General features: G+C 49.6%; 1 protein-coding gene across 1 annotated transcript in view; it reads left to right on the top strand.

Moving 5' to 3' along the window:
• The first annotated feature begins 5393 nt into the window (after positions 1–5393).
• BACE1 (beta-secretase 1) overlaps positions 5394–23646 on the top strand; it is a 23298-nt gene continuing 5045 nt past the window's right edge. Inside the window, exons 1-8 of the mRNA XM_083588756.1 lie at positions 5394–6010; positions 13486–13574; positions 15132–15348; positions 16852–16989; positions 18391–18525; positions 20006–20107; positions 21031–21180; positions 22993–23164. Of these exons, the coding sequence (XP_083444882.1) occupies positions 5750–6010; positions 13486–13574; positions 15132–15348; positions 16852–16989; positions 18391–18525; positions 20006–20107; positions 21031–21180; positions 22993–23164 (1264 nt within the window). The 5' untranslated portion in view covers positions 5394–5749. The remainder of the gene's footprint in view (positions 6011–13485; positions 13575–15131; positions 15349–16851; positions 16990–18390; positions 18526–20005; positions 20108–21030; positions 21181–22992; positions 23165–23646) is intronic.

The following is a 23646-nucleotide window of genomic DNA, read 5'->3' as shown; positions in this document are numbered from 1 at the left end:
TTCTGAGTGGGGTATAGATCAGGATCATAGTCTTAAAAAAAATTATGGGATCAGTCATAAAAAAAACAAACCTCCTACTTACTCTTCCACTCTGGCTTGCTTCTTGGGGCTGCATAAATTCGCAACAATGGTGGTATGCTTGAACTGGATGATTGGCAGGGGTTGCCTGCACCCAGGCATTTTTCTTGGCAAAAAAATAAAAAAATGCAAGGGTTTCACTACAGACTTGATGGGCATGCAGACAGATTTAATTTTTGCACTTAAAAATTGATGTCAGGGATTCTGACAGAGGAAGCCTTCTGGTTGCAGATGCGTATGGGTCTCTCTGGGTTCATTTCCTCTTAAGAGGTTTTTAAATGGTTTTTTTATGTTCTTGAGATAGGCAGCTGAAGGTTCCTGGCTCCACCTTATGCTAGGAGTTGAGGCTTCATCGCCATGGCACCTTAGCCCAGGTCTTTTTCGCTTTTAAAAGGCTGCTGATGGTTCAGGATGGTCAGTGTATATATAGCTTGATGAGGAAATTAAACATAGAGATCCCTGGATACAGGTAATGAAGGAATCTCCAAGCCAGTGACCATCAAAGAATTAAAAAGCCCAGGCTGAGCACAGCACAGTATGGATGTGTATTTTGAGTAGCTCAGACTTGCACTTGCTGTGCTGCCAACAGCTTGTATGGGGGCGAGGGGGGGGGTAAGGGAGAACCTTTCCACTGCTCAGGGTTTATCAAGCTGAGAAATGGGCACGAGGGTCTCCCCTTGGGAACGGCATTATGTGATAAAAAATTCCAATGGAATGAAATGTGACAGACTCAGATGAATGTCTTGTGGGGGGGTGGCTAAATAGTAATTTAAGGTTCTGGCATCTTCCCCTTTCAGTCTTTCCCTGTGGAAAAAAGGACTTTCCCCTAGTGCTTGCTTTTGTCAACTTTTGAATGCAACAATTTGTGGCCTTGTCTTTTATCACCTTCCCTGCCCCACCCCAATTTCCACCTGGAGTTAGGAAAACCAAACCTGGCTGGTGGCATAGGGAAGAGGGAGAGGAAGTGTTAATGTCTCACTGCCAGGCACCAGCAGGAAGGTGAGGATGGAACACCTTGAACATTACTTAGGTTAGAACAAGCTGGGTCCCTTCGCCTTCTCTGCTCACCCCTTGTCCATCTGCATTCAGATTCCTTTCTCCCTGGGCACCAGGAGTTTCTCATTTCATCCTTGCCATTTTAATAGGAAGGAGAGCAGGCTGTGAACTTATGGGCGGGTAATGGCTGCCCACCTGAGGCAGGATGGGGCAGCAACTAGGCAGGGGGTGGAGAAATCTCTGCTTTCACAATGCTTTTTCAGTCATGTTTTGGGGTGGCAGTGAGGAGCTCCATGAGGTGGGTTTTGATGGGAAGCTGAGCTGCTTTGTCTCCCCACCCTGACCCCAGCCGACCACCATCCTCTACTGCTTAGCCGTCACTGCCCTCTAGGCTGTGAAACCTTTGTTCACCTTTGTGCAGGTGCTGGACCAAACCCCACAAAATGGAGCCCAAGCTCACATGCCCCTGCTCCCCAAACACATGGGCTCCTCTGTACCTGAGGCCTTCTCTGTGGGTGGATTGTTGTAACCCCCAGATTGTTTAGATTAAAAGAAATAGGAACTGTGTAGATATTTAAAGGACTAGGAAAAAAAAATATTTAAGGATGATTGTGAAATTCTGCACCTTTGTATATGTTGGAAAGTTCCACTGCTGTGTGATGGGCTGGACTTTTAACTTATTAAATGGAATTGGAACCACAAGCAGTCTCCACCTTACCTGTTTCTCATAGCTGCTGGTTGGTTGGGGTTCTTTCCAGGTGGGTCTCAAATACAAATCTCTCTTTGACTTGCTTGTAAAAACAGAGGCATACTTTTTTAAAAAAGTGCGGGTGGAAATATGATGTCTGTGCTTTAACTCAGTTGGAGGAATCTTTCTAGTGGCAACTGTTCCTTGCCATGACCTTCCTTGTCTCTTCTCCCATTTGAGTTGCCCAAATTGTTTTCTTTTGCCCTTGCATTTCTGACAGCTGCAGCAAACTCTGGTTTCCTTCTGCATGATCTGTATGTAGGTGGGAAACACACAAAAACAACAACCCTCTGGAAAGTGCTGAGTTAGTGATACACTGACCCCCCTGCTCTTCCTTCCCCCTACTCCATCAATCTCTCTTCACCCCCTCATCACACTGTTTCCGCCCCCCCCCCCGCAACCGCTTCTCTCTATCATAGAGTCCTCCTAGCGCTCTCCAACGTGCTGTAACCAGGCAGCCCTTTCAGATTTTGGCCACTGGGCGGCAGCAGGGGCGAGAAAACCCCGCAAAGTTTTGCAGCACCCGAAAAACGAGCAAGTTTGCTAAATCGGTGGTGGATAAATGACCGCCGGCGTAGACTCTTTTTTGCACAAAATACGAGGGCTCGCTCTCGGTCACTTGTAAGCATGGCTGAATTCAGCCTCTACGTCCCGAGAGCAGCTCATTCCACCCTCTCCCCTGTTTACAGCTTCCCTATGAGCTGCAACAACTTGTCTAAGAAAACAAGGCGAATCAGGGGCAGACTCTGATTAAAGGTGTAGCGTGCAAACAGCCTGTAACACGGATGGGGGCATCCAATGAAGCTGAATGTTAGGTTCAAAGCAGACAAAAGAACGGGCTTCTTTCCACCGTACAGAACCCTAGGATTGTGTCCAGGAGCTGCCCCACCCCTCTCGTTGTTTTACCCCTGCCAGCGTTGCTGCACTGTGGTGAGGGCTACTAGAGACTTTGTTTTTCACAAAAGCCATTCTCCCCAGTTGTGATTCCCAGGAACTGGCATTCACAGCCATAGGTAAAGGTAAAGGGGACCCCTGATCATTAGGTCCAGTCGTGACTGACTGGGGTTGCAGCGCTCATCTCGCTTTATTGGCCGAGGGAGCCGGCGTACAGCTTCTGGGTCATGTGGCCAGCATGACTAAGCCGCCTCTGGCGAACCAGAGCAGCACACGGAAACACCATTTACCTTCCCACCGGAGCGGTACCTATTTATCTACTTGCACTTTGACGTGCTTTTGAACTGCTAGGTTGGCAGGAGCAGGGACTGAGCAACGGGAGCTCACCCCTTCATGGGGATTTGAACTGCCGACCTTCTGATCAGCAAGTCCTAGGCTCTGTGGTTTAACCCACAGTGCCACCCGCGTCCTATTCAGAGCCATACCACCTCCAAAAGTGGAGCTGGAACCATGGGCATAGCCAGAATTTGTTGGGTTGGAGGGGCAGGAGACCCACCTGTCACCATCCTCTGTCTGGCTCTGTCTAGCAGATTCAGAATGAACTGTCTCAACAGCTGTTCTTTTAGAATACTTTCCTTTGACCCCCAAGTGCTCAGAAAAATCTGTAATTTCTACTTTTAGTTAAGTATTTTTATTTATTGGCTTGATTTGCGGAAGTCGGCCTATGTTCTTAACCCATATCCATTCCTGAAAATGACATCACCTGGGATTGGGTGATGGGAATGAGAGGCAGAGCAGCTGTGTGTCAGCTGCATAGGAGAACCATGCCCTTTCAATTGCCTCAACCAGCAGTTAGTTTCATGTAGATATTAAAAAGCACAGATGAGGATCTGTGGTACCACAAAGGTCATAGCAGTAACTTCAACCTCCAGGCACCATATTCTGGGCTTGGGCTTCTAGATTAGAACAACCAGAAAGGTTAAGGGGACAGAGCAGGTGCAAGTTACACTAGAATTCATGGCCATCTAATGATGCTGAATGTTGGAAGATGCAGAACAGACAAAAGGAAGTCCTTCATGCACCAGTATGGAACTCGTTCCCACAGTGATGGGAACCAACTTGGGATAGCTTGGAAAAAAGGGAGAATACTAATGGAGGATAAAGTTATCAATGGCTACTAATCCTGAAGGTGATGTTCTACCTCACCTGGACTAGATGGCCCATGGGCCTGATCCAGCAGGCTCTTCTTATGTTCTTAGATGACCTACTGAAAGGTGGCATCATGTATACCCATCCTAGCCAGATCCAGGACTAATGGTACCAACTCTGCTGAGAGAGCCAGGAAAACCACCTGGCATGGGACACATATGTGGGTGACCAATACAGTTTCCATTCCAAAAATCAGGCCTAACGTCTGAATGGAATGGAAGTGCTCAACTTCACTCAGAAACCTGGAGTGAAGAAGCAACCCAAGGCACAGACACCCTACCTATGGTAATAGTTATTCATACCACAAGTGCGGAGGGCAGATTTCTTTAGTAAGGCTCTCTCCATACAGAGCATCCTTCAGAATGGTGGGAACCACACGCACTATAGGGAAGGAACCTACTAGGGCAGACACCTAGTTAGATATGACAGACTCTGCCCCATTGACCAGCCAGGATGGGCAAAGGTCAAGCAGACACAGGCCTGGTCTTACTTCTCCAAGGAATGTGTCGAACTATCAAGGCCAGCAGCGTGAAACCTTGCCCAGCCCAAAACTTGGTGGGGACTCCCATCAAGGGCTAGAAGCCCTGCCTGCCCTTGTCTGGCCCCTCCCTCGACAACCCGACTGTCTGCTCTTCTGTAGCCGGGCTTTCCCGCTGTGGCTCTCTTGCAGGGACTTCCTTGACCTCTTGGGCCTGCCACACAATATAGGCAACGGGGGCGACCCAAGAGGTCTGAAGAGGCAGTCCCCAGGAGCTGCCGAGGCTCACCAAGAAAGGGCGGCCATTCGCCTGCCCTTTTTGGTGCCAAAACAACAACACTTGGTCCGCCTTGGTTCGTGCCAGGGGTGCCAACTTGAATACAAAATTGAGGGGGCCCAGGTAAGCCCCACCCCGCATAATCGACCACAAGACATGACACCTGCACACCACTTGAATGGCCAATTGCTAGAGGCCAAGGGGTCTTCGGGGACGCAGGTGGCGCTGTGGGTTAAACCACAGAGCCTAGGACTTGCCTATCAGAAGGCTGGCGGTTCGAATCCCTGTGATGGGGTGAGCTCCCGTTGCTCAGTCCCTGCTCCTGCCAACCTAGCAGTTCGAAAGCACATCAAAGTGCAAGTAGATAAATAGGTACCACTCCGGCGGGAAGGTAAACAGCGTTTCCGTGTTCAAGTTGGCACCCCTGATGCCCATCAACTCTTTTTGGGGGGGGGGTCTGTCCGGCGCCGTCTAATATTTTATGGAGGGGCAAAGGGACTTCGGCTCCTCTAGCTCGCGCTGTGCGCCGCGGGCCCAGGTCTCCCTCCGGCCAGGAGGCGTCCTCAGGAGAGCCAGGCCGAGAGAAGATGCTCCTTGCCCTGAGCATCAGCCGGACCAACGCGCAGAGGAGGAGGCGGCGCTACGAAGCTCCCGGCAGGCGCGCCTTCCGAGCAAGCCGCCGCTGCCGCGTGCGCAGAAGCAGCCGCTGCCTCTCTGCGGCTCGTGCCCGCCCGTGGACTACAACTCCCAGCGAGCTCCGGCAGAAGGAAAATCCTTTGCCTCGGACAGCCGCCGCCGCCCAGGCTCGAGCGCGGAGCCTTCCCAGCTGCTGCGCTGGAGCCGGCCCGCGGCGCCGAGCAACAGGAGCCTCTGCATCTCGCGTAGGCCGGCGGCGCCCCATGCAGCTGCAGCTCCCGCCGCGGCCTGGAGGTGCCTCCCGAGGCCGCCGCCGGGCCGCTGGGAAGTAGCCTGGTCCGCCTCGCCGCTGCCCGCTCCCCTTCCTCCTCCTCCTCGTCCTCCTCCTCCTCCTCCCCGCGCGGCCTTCGAGCAGGAGCCGGCGGAGCTGAGCATGGCTCGGGCGCTGCTGGGGCTGCTGCTGTGCTTGGGCTCCGGGGTGGCGCGAGGCCCCGTCCAGGCGCCCGTCGGGCTCCGGCTGCCCTTGCGGAGCGCGCCGACCCAGTCGCGGGAGCCGCGCTCGGCCGACGAGCAGGACGAGCCTCGCCCCGGTAGCGGCGGCGGCGGCGTCTTCGCCGACATGCTGGACAACCTGCGAGGCAAGTCCGGGCAGGGCTACTACGTGGAGATGACGGTGGGGAGCCCCCCGCAGAAGGTGAGCCGCCGTCGGGCCACTGACCCCCGTGTGCTGGCGGGCGGGCAGCGAGGGGTATCCGGTCAGGCCAGCGCCCTTCCTCATGCTGGGGTGGGGTGGGGTCCCTCAGGAGACGGCATGGCTCTAGATCAGGGTTTCCAAAACTTGGGTCTCCAGCTGTTTTTGGACTACAACTCCCATCATCCCTAGCTAGCCGGACCAGTGGTCAGGGATGATGGGAATGGTAGTCCAAAAACAGCTGGAGACCCAAGTTCGGGAATCCGTGCTCTGGATGCTTTCAGAATGCTTCCTATCCAAGGCCAGTGATCCCCCCCTCTGAAGAAAGTCGGTGGGTTGCAGGTGGAGATGGGGCTGTGTGGGGGAGACAGTAAGTGTGTGTGATGCTTGGGTGGGGCGGGGGCTCCCCAAGGCCATCTGGCTAATGCAGGGCAGAGAGATCAACCTTGCAGCCTGTACTTTTTAGCTCACAGCTCTGACTCTTAGCCCCCAGCCTAGGATTTTCAGTGGGGCTTCTGGTGGGGCACTTTGCAGGTGATTTCCAGGAGCTGGACCCTCAGAAGATCCAAAGTGCCCAGGGGAGGGGAGACTGAAGGGGCCGCTGCAAGGATGAAAGGGGAAAGTTGGGTGTTGTGTGCTGCCTGCAGAGAGAGACAGATCACTTGCCTCCTTGTTCGCCCTTCATGGCCGGGAGGGCAAGATGGCAAGGGAGGATGTCTTCTCTGAGTCCTATCTGAATCCTTTGAAAACACTTTTTTAAAAGGAGGAGTTGGATGAAAGGTATTCAGACATGGTCTGTCACCGAAATCGGGTCTCACTATGTCTAACCAGACCACACAACTAGTGACCATCCCTGTACTCTCGTGCGGCCAGCCCCATTGTGTCCTTAGCTGACATCCAGCAGCCTTTCCAGTGCAAAGCAGTCCTTGTCGGTGGAGCTGTTTTTGCTGGCTCCTCAGCAGCTTTATTTGGGGTCCCCCCAGGGAACAGACTGGGGGAAGGGCTTTCCGAAGAGGTGCAGCCATTGATAAAAGTGAGCAGAGCGTGGAAATCATTTGTTTCCTGTGGGAAACCAGACCATTTCTTCTCCACTGGTGAAAAAAGGCTGTGCTTATCTGGAGCTGCTTCTCTTTAGTAGCTTTGAAAATGAGAAGCTGCCGTAGAGAGCGACTGGTTGGGTGGGTGAGGAAGAGAGCTGGCTTAGAACGTGTGCGTGGATCCAAGGGGAGAAGTGGCGTTTTTGTCGTGTACGAAGACACAAAATTTCACAGGGATCCCTCTGTGCAGCTGGGTTGCCTGCTTCTACGCAAGCAGCCGGATGTACCTGGGCATTTGTTGAGGCTTAAGCCGCAGCTCAGCCGTGGGACTTATTTTTAGCGCTGGGGCTTGGCCTGAAATATTGCGGGCGATAGCCTCTGAGGATGTGCAGAACGCATTTCCAGCACCTTTGCTTCTTTCCAAACTGACCCATGGTGTGCTCCACATCTTGCGTGAGGGGCCTCTCTGTGCCCTTCCACTACCGAGGTGACTTTTCACCGCTGGGGAAAAGGCCACGAAACCCCTCATCCCTTTCCTTCGCCTTGCCAAGCGGGTTTGCTCAGAGCTGCCTGATTCCAGGAAGGCTCTCGCAGCTCCCCAAGCCTCCTCTGCCGGCTGCCTCTTCAGCTCTCTGGCCGTGGGCCAAGTAAGCCTGAGATGCCAGCAACATATGGTGCTTTCAGTGGAATTAAAGGTTCCTTATATAAAGCGTGCATGTGTGTGAAAGCAAGTGGGAAAAGTACAAGCCTATATGTGTGCGTGAGTAAGTGGTACCAGGTGTGCATATTATGAGCACATTTGTTTTCTTAGGCCCACAGTGGCAAAATTCAGGCTAGCGAATTAAACCTCTCTGCAAAGCTGAGCCTCCAAAGCCAGAGCAAACACTGGCATTGCTTCCCAAAAGTGCTAGTATTCGGACTTTGAAGAGGCTCTAGAGTGACAATGCGGTGCTACAGGGTACAAACTCTAACAGAGATTACAAACTCAAACTCATAAAGATATGTATAACACAATAATTCGTTAAAGAATTGGAGGTAAGAGTTTATGAGTAGAGATAAGTTCATGTTAGTCCATAGTCAGATTCAACGTGGAGGTCTTAGTTTCAATCATTGAGCAGAAGTCAGAAGTCAATTATAGATCAGAAACCAGGACAGGGCCCTGTTTCTATGTATTCACCTTCATCAGCTAATTTTTAAAGGGTCATGTAAATTTGAAGACTTTCAGATAAATATATCCTGTTATTTTCTATGTTTCTCAGAGATAACAACTACGTGTGGGTAGATCAATGTGTATCTTGAGCTTTTCTGTGCGTTTACACTTTGATCTACCCACACGTAATTATTGTGTTATACATATCTTTATGAGTTTGAGTTTGTAATCTCTGTTAGTTTGTAATCTCTATTTGAGTTTGTAATCCTTGTCAGAATACATACTTTTGAATGGATTAGTTTTTGTTACAATTGACTATTGATTTGCAAGTAGGGACTACTAACACTATTGAAACTAACATTGGCCTGAGTTCTTGGTGTGCTTTTTTCTTGGTATATTTAATAACAAGAACTCCAACTTATTTAACAAGCTACAGGGTGTCATATCTGTGTGGATGAGGGGAAATGTGAGTTTGCAAGGGGTTTGGTGGGCAGTGCCAGGATTTGCGGGGGTGTGGCTTGAGCAGAGCATCCTCAGTGGTGACCCCAGGTGTGGGTGGGTGTGCAAACTGTTGGCCTTTTTGAGAGCCAGCTGCAAAGTGAGATTGGCAGGGCTGGTGGGACATTGGGTTGGGGAGCTGACCTTGCTGTCATCTGGAACAACAAAGGCTGTTGTCATCTCCCTCTGGGACCCATTGCCAGGCCGTAGAGCCCTGTCAAGGTGGTGCTTGAGCCACTGGGTGGAAAAACAAACTCTGTTTGGGGTGTGTGTGGGGAAGAGTCACATTGACTCCCTTGGCTTTTCTTTCTCTAGTCTAAAAGGGTGTTGTGCTACCCAGGGTCACTGCAGGCTCATTTTGTTGTAAGCTCCATTCTATTCAATTGGACTTACTCCTGTGCAGGGTGTATTGGTCTTGCACCCTTAAATGCCTTGTGCTGAACTCTTCCCATTCAGGCAAAGAGATGGTAGCACCAGAAGCAGAGAGCAGTTTCTGTTTCCCCCCGAAGATTGCTTTGAGTGAGTGCACAAGCCAGCCCCATTCATTGACATCTGTAAATTTAGTTAAATTTATGGGGTTGGAGCCAATGATGAGTAGACCCAACTAAACCCAACTGGCCATAAATTAGCAATGCCCATTAACTTTGATGGGCCTACTCTGTGTAGGGCTGGCATTGGTGACAACCCTATGGAAGCTTGACTTTGTCTGTTGCCTGGATGGTGAGTATTCAAAGGAGGCAGGTGACAGCCTTCAAAAAATTATCGGAGGGAGCAAGAGATTGTGCTTTGTGTACACATGTGCACTGTGGTTTGCTGATTAGTGCAAAAGCAGTAAGTCCTTTCCTGGCACACTCTCGGTGGGGGATTAGGAGAAGACGGAGCTCTTGTGAGGTCAGGATTAAGGCTGCCCAGCAGCAAGATCTGGCAAGGCTCTCTATTGCCCCCTCTCTGTTTAGGCCCCACCCGGCTGCTCACTGAGAGATTTTGCAGCAGGACCCAAGAGGAGGTTGGTATGGCCGCTCTGATGCACTTCCGCCATTGGTGTGTGTGTTTATTGCCCAGGTTTGCAGCTGAACAGAGGGAGTTCAATTACTGCCAGCAAACCCAGTGGCGGCTTGCGGCTATGTCCTCTGGGACGCAGGGAAGAGGCTGTTCTGGTGCAGTGCATAACTGCTTCTGCTGTCCTGGGCAAAAACAGCGGGTAGGCTTCTGTTCTCCATGCTCTCAGATACTAACAAGAAGTGCCTGGGTTTTCACATGCAACCACATGTAGAGAAAGTGAGATGGCAGGTCCCCAAAGGCAGGGAAAGGATGAAGGAGTCCTCTAGGCACAGAATTGGGCTTTCATTGAGCCCAACTTTTTCCCAAATTGAATCCTTCTTCCAGGGCACTCTTAAACTCAATCATTTTCAGTCTCAAGTTTACAGAGTAATTTTGCAATGCATTCTTGAAAACCAGGGACTGAAATTGGCTTCCCCTAAGAACACCATTGAAATATTCTTGGCTCCCACCTTTCCTTATAAAATAAGTTAACACGATAAGAACAAAATAGCAGCACAAAACTCTTTTTTTTGGGGGGGGGGTGGATCTTCCTGAACAGCTTTGCTAATGATCCAGTCATTTTGTTGTTTTCCTTTTCAGTTTAGTTTTCTCTGTTGATGTGCAACCCATGTGGGCTTAGGCCGGTGCACACCTGGCTGCAGTGACTACCACTTGCAGATAGGCCAGTTACAGCAAATCACTGCATTAGTGGTAACATAAGGACATAAGATGTTGCTGGATTAGGCCAGTGGCCCTTTGAGGGCAATGTCCTGTTCTCATAGGGGCCAGCCAGAAGCTATGGGAAGGCTGCAAGCAGAACAAGAGCCCTCTCTCTCTAGTGGTTTTCTGCAACTGCTATCAGAAGCATTACTGCATCTGACCATAACCCAATAGCTCTGTCTGAACCAATGGTCTGCTTAGGAGGTTCTTGTTTGTTTTTGGTTTGGATTTTTTTTTTGTCTTGGCCTCTAAGGTCCAACAGTGGGGAACTACAAATCCCATCATCCACGACCATGCTTGCTGCGCTGATGGGAATTGTAGTTCAGCAACATCTGGTGGGCCAGATGTTCTCCACTCCTGCTGACGTGCTGCTGCTGCTGCTGCTGCTGCTGCACACTTGGTGCTAAAGGTCATGGCTTGTCATTTGGGGTCGTCTCGAGTTCTAGATCAGCCCTGCGAGTTGCTGACCTATCAAAGCATCTTCTTACTCTGCCAGGTAGTCACTGACATTTAAGAGCCTTGCCTATAAGAAACCAGTAGGAGTGGTCAGGAGGCAGAGGTGAATATATAAGGGGAATCCCTCTGTGAAGTGCTGGTAATAAAATGCAGGAGGTGCCAAGCCAAATGCTCTGTGCTGTATAAATGTTTAAGGATGCTTTAGGCATTCTGCATCTTTGTGCAGCTGAGCCACAGGACGCTCATAGCCTAGAGAAGCCTGATGCTGTGTACTAATGGCTGCTGATGGACCTTTTAAGTGAGCCATATGGAACGGAACGATGATGAATTTTGGTGAAAAGCTGTATAAATATAGAAGAATCCTATGTGAACGATCCAGGAGAGGGAGCCAACAAGTATCTGGCATCCTGCTTGTGATCTCATTGTGATTAGGCACACATGACTTTCTTCCCAGAAATGTGGAGAGAGCAGAAGCTACAAATGCCTTTGCCTGGTCTGACATTTGCAGGAAGTGACTTGAGGTCTTGCAGCCTGCCTCTGTGCTGACCTCTTGCCTCCACGGCAAGCTTTCTTCCCTGCTCCATTTGGGGCTGCTTAAGAAAAGCAAGGCTAGGGGGGACTGTTGCTTTTTCGATGGCCTTTAACTGGAGAGAAATTCCTCCCCAAGCTGCTGGGCTCAAGCCTGCGTGGACACCATGCGCTCCCATCTACGGCCTGTCTTGCTGCATGGCTATCCAGGCAGGAGAGCTGGTGCTTTTCTTTCCAAAGATGTACTTACTGAGTTTTCAAAAACAGCAACAAACAAATAAACAAGACAGACAATTAATAATAATGATAATATTTTTTTATTTATACCCCACCCTTCCCGGTTCAGAAAACCAGGCTCAGGGCGGCTAACAACAAATTTAAAACACTTAATTGATGCAACAAAAAACAGCATAAAATACAGTATAAAATGTGAATAACAATAAATTCAGAATTCAAAATCAATTTAGGGGGGAAATCCATCCAATAAACATTAGATGATCACCAGGGCTAGCTGGCTAAATTAGTCCTATTTGGGCCAGCGAGGAGGCCAGGGGAGAATTAGCTGTGGGATCCCAGAGTGGGTAATCTTCATAAAAAGGGGAGAGGGAGGGAAGGAAGTGGAATAAAAGATCAGGCTAAGTTCAGATTGAAAGCCAGGCAGAATAGCTCTGTCTTACAAGCCCTGCGGAAGGAAGTTACCGTAAATCCTGCAGGGCCCTGGTCTTATGGGACAGAGCATTCACGCAGGTCGGAGCCATCACTGAGAAGGCCCTGGCCCTCGTGGAGGATAATCTGACTTCCTTAGGGCCCAGAACCTCTAAACTATGATTACTCATGGACCTTAAGGTCCTCTGCGGGGCATACCATTAAGAAACAAAAACTGCGTGGAGTACATTATTGCAGTCGGGATAAAATTTTGCAGGCATCCTAATGAAATAGATTCTGCAAAGCAATGTTTTGGAGGAGTCGCATATCAATACCGTAGCCTTTCCACATGGAGGCATGTGCCGTTGGGGGTCCATTCAGCACACTATTCTTATTTATAAAGCATATGAACAGTGAGCATACAACACTGAAATAGTCTTGTTTCATAACCCCTCTTTGAATTCTCCTTTGAGTGGCACAGACCCTCTGAAAGCACCCATCCCTGGAGGGTATTTGTGCCTTAGTGTCCCCTCCTTTCTTGGAGCGTAAAAAGCAGGTGTGGGAAACACCTGTGCTCTCCCCCCAGCTGTTGCTGCACTGTACTTCCCATCAGCCCTAGTGATGTGCAAGTCTAACAGCATCTGGGGTGGGGGGCAGGTTCTTCACTCCTGGTGTAAAGGACGGTGTTCCTGTGCTGTTTCAGACAGCAGCACTTCAAATTGTCTCATGTTTGACACCACAAGGTTAGCAAGCTTTCTGTTGCACCCCTTGTGCAAAGGGTTAGGCCGTGTAGCGATTGGGGGAGGCAGGCTCCTTCCAGCCTCAGCGCCACCACCTTGGGGTCTGGCAGCCCTGACCTTCCCCAGCTGACATGGAAACTGATACACCTGCAGCTTGCTGCTGATGCTGACGCTTCTTCCAAGACTGGCTAAACCACACAGAGGAGCTGCTGCTGCTGCTGCTGTCGCTGCAGACCAAGGGCAGGGGGTGAACCAGTGACTTTGTGCTCTGAGCCGGCTTCTCCCTTTGGCTTAAAGATATGTGCACAGAGACGTTTTCCTTGGGGGAAGTTGCCTTCCACTCCTGGAACTTGGAACAGGCCGCTGCCCAAAGCGACAGAACATTTGCATCTTGATGCCAAGCTTGGCCTCTCTGTGCCCAATTTAGATCCTTTCTCCCTGAGGTAGAGACCTGTGTAGTTCAGAAGGCTGCATATGCCCAATGCTAACAGAAGCCAGCCTCGTTTAAAAGACGAGGTGCTGCATTATGCATCCTGGAGCTATTATATTCTGGGCCGTGGGTGGGTCAGGCACAAGCTCATTGTCCCGGACAGGATGTTGCCGTGCACATTTGGGCTGCTCTGCATGAAACACACTGACCTTTCTCCCTTTCTCTTCCCCCAGCTGAATATCTTGGTGGACACAGGGAGCAGCAACTTTGCTGTGGGTGCAGCACCTCATCCTTTCCTCAGGCGGTACTACCGGCGCCAGCTGTGAGTATGCAGGGAAGCTGATGTGGGGCCGGGCAGGAGAGGGCAACTCTGAGCTTGCGAGGAAACCACTCCTCTCCCCTCTTCTGTCCCGCCAGCCTCTTTCGCCAGGGAGGTGTTTAGCCCCTAATTTGCCCGAGGGGCTTTTGCCTTTGCAAGCGCCAGCCATAATCCCTATGCCCCTTTGCCCCATCTGTCTCTGGTCTTCTGAAAACACTTTTTCTTTTCAAATTTTTTTTATTGGTTTTCACAGCATTATAGACAAACAAACATGAAGCATAGCCTTATTGAAAATTACACTTGTTTACATTGTTAAGTGACTTCCTTGCTTCCCCTTGGTTGAATTTCATTGCATGTCCTTTTAATGGTTTTCCAAATCACAGTTCTTATAAAATTTAACTTAAACATTAACATCCTTAAATCTTCACATTATGAAATTAAACATATTAATTCGACACTTAACATAAATAAAATCCTGAGCCAATTAAGTTATCTGCAAGCTGTTTTCATTTAATTTAACTTAATATATTTAACTAAGTAATCATTGAATTTAATCCACTCTTCCTGATACTCCTCCTCCTTCTGGTCGCTGATCTTCATCTGCCATTCTTCTATCGTTGGTAAGGTCTTCTGAAAACACTTGACTATCTGGCCACGGGCTGGCAGTGCCAGGGTGGCGCCAGGTGACACCAGCACACAGATCAGGGCTAAATGGCTTCTTTCTGTGCCGTGGGGGAAGAAATGCTGAGCTACTGTCTGGCCCTTGAGCTGCTGCTGGAGGGCACAATGGACAATGGCAGGCTGATTCCCTTCCGCCTCGGTCTACTCACTGCCTCCTTGCCTTGCGTGACCGAGTGGGGAGAGCCAGCCAGCCTCTGTTCAGAGCCAAGGTGCTGATAGGGGAGTCGGCCCAAAGCCGGCCGGAAATGGGCTGGGTGCTATGGACATGCCTCAGGGCGATCTGCTCCTCTTGCTATGGAGACGTGAGCAGAGAAGATGGGCAGGTTCACACCATTGATGTGATGCCCCCCCCCCACTCCAAGGCACCACATCTGCCAAGAGCACTCTCTGAATTACAGTGGTCCCTCAGGTTAAGAACTTAATTTGTTCTGGAGGTCCGTTCTTTTCTTTTTTAAATAGTTTTTATTAAGAATTTCAACATAACAAATTATCAAAAACATATCATCTTCATTCCCCCCCCATTTTTCCTCTTCCCCAAGAAAAACCCTTCCTCCCCCCCAATGTCTTGCGTCTATCTCATATATTAGTTTCACCTTTTAAGTTGAATTACTGAAATAAATGAACTTTTCCACGATATTCTAATTTTCCGAGTTTCACCTGTAGTTCAGCAGTTTGGTTTGCCATTCTTCCCTAGTCGGGACTGTTGGTTCTTTGCATCTTTGGGTTAGTAGCATCCTTGCAGCTGTTGTCGCATATATAAACAGTCTTTCCTGGTCTTTCCTTGAGTTTTTGAGGCTGCCTCATGCAGGTAGCTCCCTCAACATGCCACCTACCTGTGTTCTCACTGCCTCATAACCTCCCCCTGTGTGTCTCTTGCAGCTCTGGTACATACCGGGACTTGCGGAAAGGAGTCTACGTGCCGTACACGCAGGGCAAGTGGGAAGGGGAGCTTGGCACTGACCTGGTGACCATCCCCCACGGCCCAAACGTCACCGTCCGCGCCAACATTGCTGCCATCACCGAGTCAGACAAGTTTTTCATCAACGGGTCTAACTGGGAAGGGATCCTGGGCCTGGCGTATGCAGAGATTGCCCGGGTGAGCCTGGCATCAGTGTGGGCACCTCTGAAGAAATGTACCCCTTTCCACTGTGGAAACTGTATAATGTAAGAGGGTGGGGTGTGTGTGTCCCCAAACCCTTCCAGCACAAATCACAACTGCAGAGTAAAACAACAACAACAACAACATCTCCCAATGGAAATGTGTTGGGCAGTTAAAATTTATTAAAATTCCCTACAGTTTTCCAGTTTAGAGGCTTACCTGTTTTTGTTTGTTTGTTTTACTCTTGGAAACTATAATGCAGCCACAGAAGCAGCATAGGATAACCCTCCTTTAACCCCCTTGCCCTGGCTCCTGGAAGGCCCAAAGGGGCATAGGGAGCCAATCCTGCTGCTCTTAAAACTGAGCTCCCCTTAAAGGGCATTGCCATCTTGAAAGCCACCTGCAGAACAGTCTCCTTGCATTTGTCCTCTGGCAGGTCTCTGTGAGACCTTAAGCACTTTACATAATATAATATAATAATTATTATTTATACCCCGTCCATCTGGCTGGGCTTCCCCAGCCACTCTGGGCGGCTTTCAACAAAATATTAAAATACAGTAATGGATCAAACGTTAAGAGCTTCCCTAAACAGGGCAGCCTTCAGATGTCTTCTAAAAGTCTGGTGGTTGTTTTTCTCTTTGACATCTGGTGGGAGGGTGTTCCACAGGGCTGGCGCCACTACCAAGAAGGCCCTCTGCCTGGTTCCCTGTAACTTGGTTTCTCGCAGTGAGGGAATCACCAGAAGGCCCTCGGCACTGGACCTCAGTGTCTGGGTAGAACGATGGAGGTGGAGACACTCCTTAGGGTATACAGGACCAAGGCTGTTTAGGGGTTTGAAGGTCAGCACCAACACTTTGAATTGTGCCCAGAAACGTACTGGGAGCCAATGTAGGTCTTTCAAGACCGGTGTTATGTGGTCTCAGTGGCCACTCCCAGTCACCAGTCTAGCTGCCGCATTCTGGATTAGTTGTAGTTTCCGGGTCACCTTCAAAGGTAGCCCCACGTAGAGCGCATTGCAGTAGTCCAAGTGAGAGATTTTGCTAAACCTGACCAGCTAGCCACCCTGGATCTCTGGTCCCTGGAGAGCAGGGCTTTGCACCTTTGCCAGGGAGCAACACAGAAGCTGCCCAGAATGAAATGCGCAGTCTTGTCCTGAGTTTGGCGAGCTTGTTGCTCTTCTGGAGTCACCTGACTCCTTTCATCAGCCCTGACCATTGGTCATGCTAGCTGGGGCCAGTGGTAGTTTGGGTTGGTAGGGCTCTAGATGTTCCTTATTCCCAAGGAGTATAGCTCAGTTGGTAGAGCAGGAGACTCTCAATCTCAGGGCTGAGGGTTCGAGCTCCACGTTGGGCAAAAACTCCACGTTGTTGCAGTTCATCCCGCTCTCCTTGATATTCTAGCATCCAAGCCTCCAAAGCCCAGCAGGCTAGCTCACAGCCTACTTGCTTACTCCCTGATCACTGATGCTGAGTCCCTCCTCCTTCGTCTCCTTTTCTGCAGCCTGATGACACCCTGGAGCCTTTCTTCGACTCGCTGGTGAAGCAAACCCAGGTCCCCAACCTCTTCTCCCTGCAGCTGTGTGGAGCCGGCTTCCCGCCCAACGTCTCGGACGCCCTGGCTTCTGTGGGGGGCAGCATGGTGAGTGAGGGGCACAGGGGCAAGAAGGGTCTCTTTTTCCTCCTTTTAGTTGGATCCCCAGAACCTGTTCCCAGTCTCGAAACAGCTACATAATAAAGAGGTTGAGAGCACCTCTGAGCATCTGCAGAGTGCCTTCTCCTCACCATTAAGCAACCACAGCCCAACTCCAGGTGCTGAGGTTCAGGCAGGAGGGCTCTCCTGTTTTGGGGGTGAGTATGTGGAAGGCCGGGACGCAGGTGGCGCTGTGGGTTAAACCACAGAGCCTAGGGCTTGCCGATCAGAAGGTTGGCGGTTCGAATCCCCATGACGGGATGAACTCCCATTGCTCGGTCCCTGCTCCTGCCAACCTAGCAGCTTGAAAGCACGTCAAAGTGCAAGTAGATAAATAGGTACCGCTCCAGCGGGAAGGTAAACGGTGTTTCCGTGTGCTGCTCTGGTTCACCAGAAGTGGCTTACTCATGCTGGCCACATGACCCAGAAGCTGTACGCCGGGTCCCTCAGCCAATAAAGCAAGATGAGCGCTGCAACCCTAGAGTCGGTCACGACTGGACCTAATGGTCAGGGGTCCCTTTACCTTTATGTGGGAGACCAGCGTTCTAATTTTATTTTATTTATTTATTTTATTTTATTTATACCCTGCCCTCCCCTGCCAAGACTGGGCTCAGGGCGGCTAACATCAGATATAAAAACAATTGATTAAAATACAACTTAAAAACAAGATTAAAATACTACTTAAAATGCAGCCTCATTTCAGTGGAAGCCCAGATCAAAAACTGTTTGGGGGCGAAAACGTCAAATCTTCACCAAGGCCAACTATCCAGACTGGTCCTACGTGGGCCAGAAAAGCCAGGGAAGTCCCCAGATAGGGGTTCCATCACAGAAGGAAAAGGAAAGAGGGGGAAGGGATCAGGCTGGTTCCAAGCCAAAGGCCAGGTGGAACAACTCTGTCTTACAGGCCCTGCGGAAAGAAATCAGATCCTACAGGGCCCTGGTCTCATGAGACAGAGCGTTCCACCAGGCCGGAGCCAGTGTTGAAAAGGCCCTGGCTCTGGTTGAGGCTAACCTGACTTCCTTAGGGCCCGGGACCGCTAGAGTGTTGCTATTTATGGACCTTAAGGTCCTCCACAGGGCATACCAGGAGAGGGGGTCCCGTAGGTACGAGGGTCCTGAGGAGAAGAGTGTGTCAAAGCACACACAGAGTGTCCTTTCCTCTCCATCACTCCCTTTGTCCCATTTGCACTTGGCCTGGACTGGAGATTCTAAGCTGCTCCAGTAGCCCAGGCAGGAAGTTTGCCGGTGCTTTGAGGAGCGGTGGGGAGGGGAGGGGAACGGGGCATTCACCACCCTCCTCTCGGCCCCTTCCTCTTAATGCCATTTCCTGCCACACCCCTGTCCCTGCAGATCATTGGAGGCATCGACCCGTCCCTCTACGTGGGCAGCATCTGGTACACTCCGATTCGGAAAGAGTGGTACTACGAGGTCATCATCGTCAGGATAGAGATCAATGGGCAGGACCTGCAGATGGACTGCAAGGAGGTGAGAGGGAGCCAGGGATGCTCAGGTGCAGGGTGGATAAAAATCAAAGTTTTTAAAAAAAACAACAGATATTTTTTTTTATTTGAATTGCATTATTAAAATAAAATGCCTTTGCAGGAAAAATCTTTCTAAAGATAGTTTTCTTTTTTTTCATTTAAATTTTATTAACATATAAAACACATACATATACATTTACACAATACACATACACAACACACTACCTTCTTTTCATAACATAAAACATACCTACATTACTCTATATAATACAGTGGTACCTCAGGTTACATATGCTTCAGGTTACAGACTCCGCTAACCCAGAAACAGTGCTTTAGGTTAAGAACTTTGCTTCAGGATGAGAACAGAAATTATGCTCTGGCAGCGCGGCGGCAGCAGGAGGCCCCATTAGCTAAAGTGGTGCTTCAGGTTAAGAACAGTTTCAGGTTAAGAACAGACCTCCAGAACGAATTAAGTACTTAACCCGAGGTACCATTGTACCTACATATACTGTACATATCAACATACCTACACACCTTACCCCACACGGACACCCATCAAGTGACTAAGATAGTTTTCTGTTTAAGTTACATTATAGTCCAAAGGCTGTTCATCAGGAAATAAGGATTTGTTAAAGTTTTTCATGTGTGCTAAAACTCAGTCTAAGTTTTTTTAAAAAAATGTTTAACCACATCTGTTAACAAACATGGATACATGTGCTATAATGTTATTGTTTTAGTTAAATAAATTGTTTTAATTGTTTTAATTATTAAGGAAATGATTGTTTTTCTCCTTCCAATAAAGTACAGCAGAAAAATTGCCCAAATCTAAACAGCTAACTTGTTAAACCTCACAATAATTTCATAAATATCTGTCTATGTATTTCTAATAGTATAACCAAATCAGTAATTTTTGATGTAACTGTGAAAACTACTTTGAAAATTTATTCTTCCAAAAATGAAACCTTCATCTGGTTGTAAATATTAAGATTATACCAGCAAGAATGAGTTGTTTCTGTAAAAAAAGAAAAGAAAAAAAGAGAGATTTAAATCAAGTCTTACTGACTAGTGATTTAAATCAATTTGATATAAAATCAAATCCACCCTACTTCGGTGTGTGCTGAGGAGCCACCTGAGCAGTGCCCACCAATGAGATGCCTTGGTTTGGAGGTGGAGGCAGGGCCTTGGAAACCTTTTGGTACTGAGGACTGGACCCTGCCCTTGCTCCTCTGCCCAGGCACTTGCCACAGGCCAACACCGCTCGCCTCCCGCTCCTCATATTTGGGATCAGGTTGTGCTCAGCCTGGCCATAGCAGGGGAACTCCAGTTCAGAAACCCCCCACCCAACCCATGCAGGTTCCAGTAGGAGTCAGCTTCTGTCTCCCACTGCCAGGGCTGGTTTGGAGTTGGTGTGCATGAGCTTGGGAAAGCGAGGGAAGGGGGGAATTGGTGTTTTGGAGCCTGAGCGCCTTTGCCTTTCCCCGCAGTACAACTATGACAAGAGCATTGTGGACAGCGGCACCACCAACCTCCGCCTCCCCAAGAAAGTTTTTGAGGCAGCAGTGAAGTCCATAAAGACAGCTTCCTCGGTGAGAAATGCACTGGGGGTGGGGTGGGATCAGCAAAGGGAAAAGAGCACCTCCTGGTCTGCCTATCTGCGGGCCATGCGGAGAGTGAGGTGTGCTCGGCTCTGTGTTCGTATCCTGAACCAAGGGCTCCGGGACCAGAACATTCAGATCCTGCAATGGGGCATACCGTATTTTTCGCTCTATAAGACACACTTTTCCCCTCCTAAAAAGTAAGGGGAAATGTGTGTGCATCTTATGGAGCGAATGCAGGCAGGAGGCTCTGCTCAGCGCTCCCTTTAAAGAGCACGCGTGGAGCATGGAGTTCTTGGGGGAAAGCCCCCAAGAGCCACACACACACTCCGCACGCTCTTTAAAGGGAGCGCGGCTCTTGGGGGAGCCTGCTGGCTGTCCTGGCTTCTGGCTTAGCTGCTCAGCCTCTCTTGGGCAGGAGAGGCTGTGTGCAGCTATCCCTTAAGCCAGGACAGCAAGCGGGATCACTGCCAGCTTGCTGTCCTGGCTTTTGGGAGTCAGAATTTTTTTCTTCTTCTTTTCCTCTTCCAAAAACTAGGTGCGCCTTATGGTCTGGTGCGTCTTATAGAGCGAAAAATACGGTATATTGTGAAAAATGAATTGTTAGTGTAACTGGGCCTCCTCTTTGGGGGGGGCGTGTTGCAATGCATGGAAATGGTAAAACCCATTCCTGGTACCGTTCCGCCACCCCACCCCTGGCAAGTGAGCCAGCATCACTGTGCTAGATGTTCTAGCACAAAGCATCATTATTCCCTGGGGTGGAGGTGGAGAGCTGCTTCATCTTTGTTGATCTGAAGAATGGAGGAAAAGCAAAAAAAAAAAAAAGCAGCCTCCCCACCCGGATTCTCCTCCCCCAAAATCTGGTGTGGCTTGTCCTGGTGCCAATAAGACCCCCTTCCCTCCCTCTTCAACAGACAGAGAAGTTCCCTGACGGCTTCTGGCTGGGGGAGCAGCTGGTTTGCTGGCAAGTGGGCACCACCCCCTGGCACATCTTCCCGGTCATCTCTCTCTACCTGATGGGCGAGACCACCAACCAGTCTTTCCGGATCAGCATCCTCCCACAGGTAGGTGCCGCAACTGCATGTGTGCTTTGGGGTAGGCAGAGTGTGAAGGCAACCTCAGGTGAGGCATTGCATCTGGCTCTCAGGAGAAATTCTTGCAGCCAGGAGTCCCTCCCACTTTTTAATAGAATTGTATTAGAGGTTTTTAACATATTAAGCCATGAAATCCAAACTATCTTTATAGAAAGACAATAAAAGTCAGTGCACCAAAAGAGAAGAATATTAAAGGAAAATATAAAATACAGTAGTTATGATCCTCATCAAACACAATTATATATACAGTGGTACCTCGGGTTACATACGCTTCAGGTTACAGACTCCGCTAACGCAGAAATAGTGCTTCAGGTTAAGAACTGTGCTTCAGGATAAGAACAGGAATCGTGCTCCGGCGGCGCGGCGGCAGCAGGAGGCCCCATTAGCTAAAGTGGTGCTTCAGGTTAAGAACAGTTTCAGGTTAAGAACAGACCTCCAGGACGAATTAAGTACTTAACCCGAGGTACCACTGTATCTATGTATCTATCACTATTTTATCTCAATCTTCCATCCACATAGTGGAACCTTGGTTCTCAAACTTAATCCGTTCTGGGAGCCTGTTTGACTCCCGAAACCGTTCCAAAACCAAGGCACGGCTTCTGATTGGCTGCAGGAGCTTCCTGCACTCAAGCAGAAGCCACGTCAGATGTTCAGCTTCCAAAAAACATTCAAAAACTGGAACACTTACTTCTGAGTTTTCGGCGTTCGAGCCAAAACGTACGAGTACCAAGGTATTCGAGAACCAAAGTACGACTGCACTGAGAGTTGAATTCCCCAATCTCCCCACCTGGGAGGTCTTGAGGGGCCCGGAGTTTTCTAGGGAGTAAAGAGGAAGATGGACTGGAGAGAAAGATCTCAGATTAACACCAGCCTTTTGGATTTGGGCACCATGCTTGGCAGCGTCTGGGTTAGAGCTAAACCAAAATGCTAACAGATTCAGCTGCGGGCTGGAATTTGGGAGGGGAGGATCTGTTAAAATGTCCACTCACCCTGCTGGGAATTGGGGGTCTTCTTCAACTATCAAAATTCATCATTTCCCATTGTTCTTAAAGGCACTTTAAAACTCGCTGGTCTGGGCTGAAACGGTTTAAAAACTATTCCACCCCTCCGTAAAGTGGCGCCAAAATTACGTTTTTCTTTAAAGGGGAGCCTGCCAGAGCTACCAGGTGCTGCAATTTTGTTTTGTTTTTAATGCAAAGACTAGGTCGGGGTTTCCCAAACTTGGGAACTTGGGAACAACTCCCATCATTCCTAGCTAGCAGGACCCAGTGGTTAGGGATGATGGGATTTGTAGTCCAAAAACAACTGGAGGCCCATGTTTGGGAAACCCTGGACTACATCAACACGTTGCTGACATCGCAGGGGGCAGTGGTTTTAAATGTGGTGCTAAAAACGCTGCATGCAAAGACAGCTGTGCAGAAGACCGAGGCGGTCTGGAAAATGCAGCTGAGCTTTCAGGAGGGTGATTTGGCTGGAACTCAAATCACAAATTCAAAATTTTGAAACAAAAATAGCAAAGCAATTATGCAACTTAGCTCTGGCTAGTGTTTCCTGATGAGCAGGGAGGAAACAAACTGCGCCCAGCTTGATAGCAAATGGCAGCTGGCCTCAGTCCTAGCCCTTGTGAGAAAACAAGAGTGCCTTTGAGCATGGGCAGAGTGCTTTCCTCATCTTGTTGGGCAACCCTGACGCCTCTGAGCCCACATGGCAGGATATTCTCATTTGGGGAAGGAAGGTAGAATTTCTGCGCCCCGGCTTACCAAAAGCCTCTCCCTCCCTCAGCAATACCTGCGGCCTGTCGAGGACGTGGCCACGTCTCAGGATGAATGCTACAAGTTCGCCATCTCCCAGTCGTCCACGGGCACCGTCATGGGCGCTGTCATCATGGAGGGCTTCTATGTGGTCTTTGACCGGGCTCGCAAGCGCATCGGCTTTGCAGTCAGTGCCTGCCATGGTAAGTGTAAGGTGTCAGGAGGGGCTGACTGCAGAAGGGGCAGACAGACGGGCAGCCTCTTCCAGTGGGCAGAGCTGGGTGCCACTCACCTGCGCAGCTGCCTCAGGCACACCATTGCCTATGCATCTCATAGAACCATGGAACTATAGCGTTGGAAGGGACCCTGAGGGTCATCTAGTCCAACCCCCTGCAATGCAGGAATCTCAACTAAAGCAGCCATGACACGCCTAAAGAGCACGCCCACTTGCCGCAGCCAATCGTCAGCAGGCCTGGCCGCAGCAACCAATCACACACCCAATCGCCGCTGCAAATCTCCTGCTGGCTGCTGCCACAAATCGCTATCCCCTCGGCTATCCGTGTATAAGACGACCCACAGTTTTTGCCTATTATTTCTAAGGAAATAATATCATCTTATACACAGAAAATACGGTACTTACTTGGGATCGAACCTGCGGCCTCCTGCACGTGAATTGTCTTGTCTT

Source organism: Podarcis filfolensis (genome assembly GCF_964270895.1).
Source record: "Podarcis filfolensis genome assembly, chromosome: 15".
NCBI lineage: Eukaryota > Metazoa > Chordata > Lepidosauria > Squamata > Lacertidae > Podarcis > Podarcis filfolensis.
The sequence above is the reverse complement of the archived record's forward strand: the minus strand, read 5'-3'. Positions and strand labels throughout refer to the sequence as shown.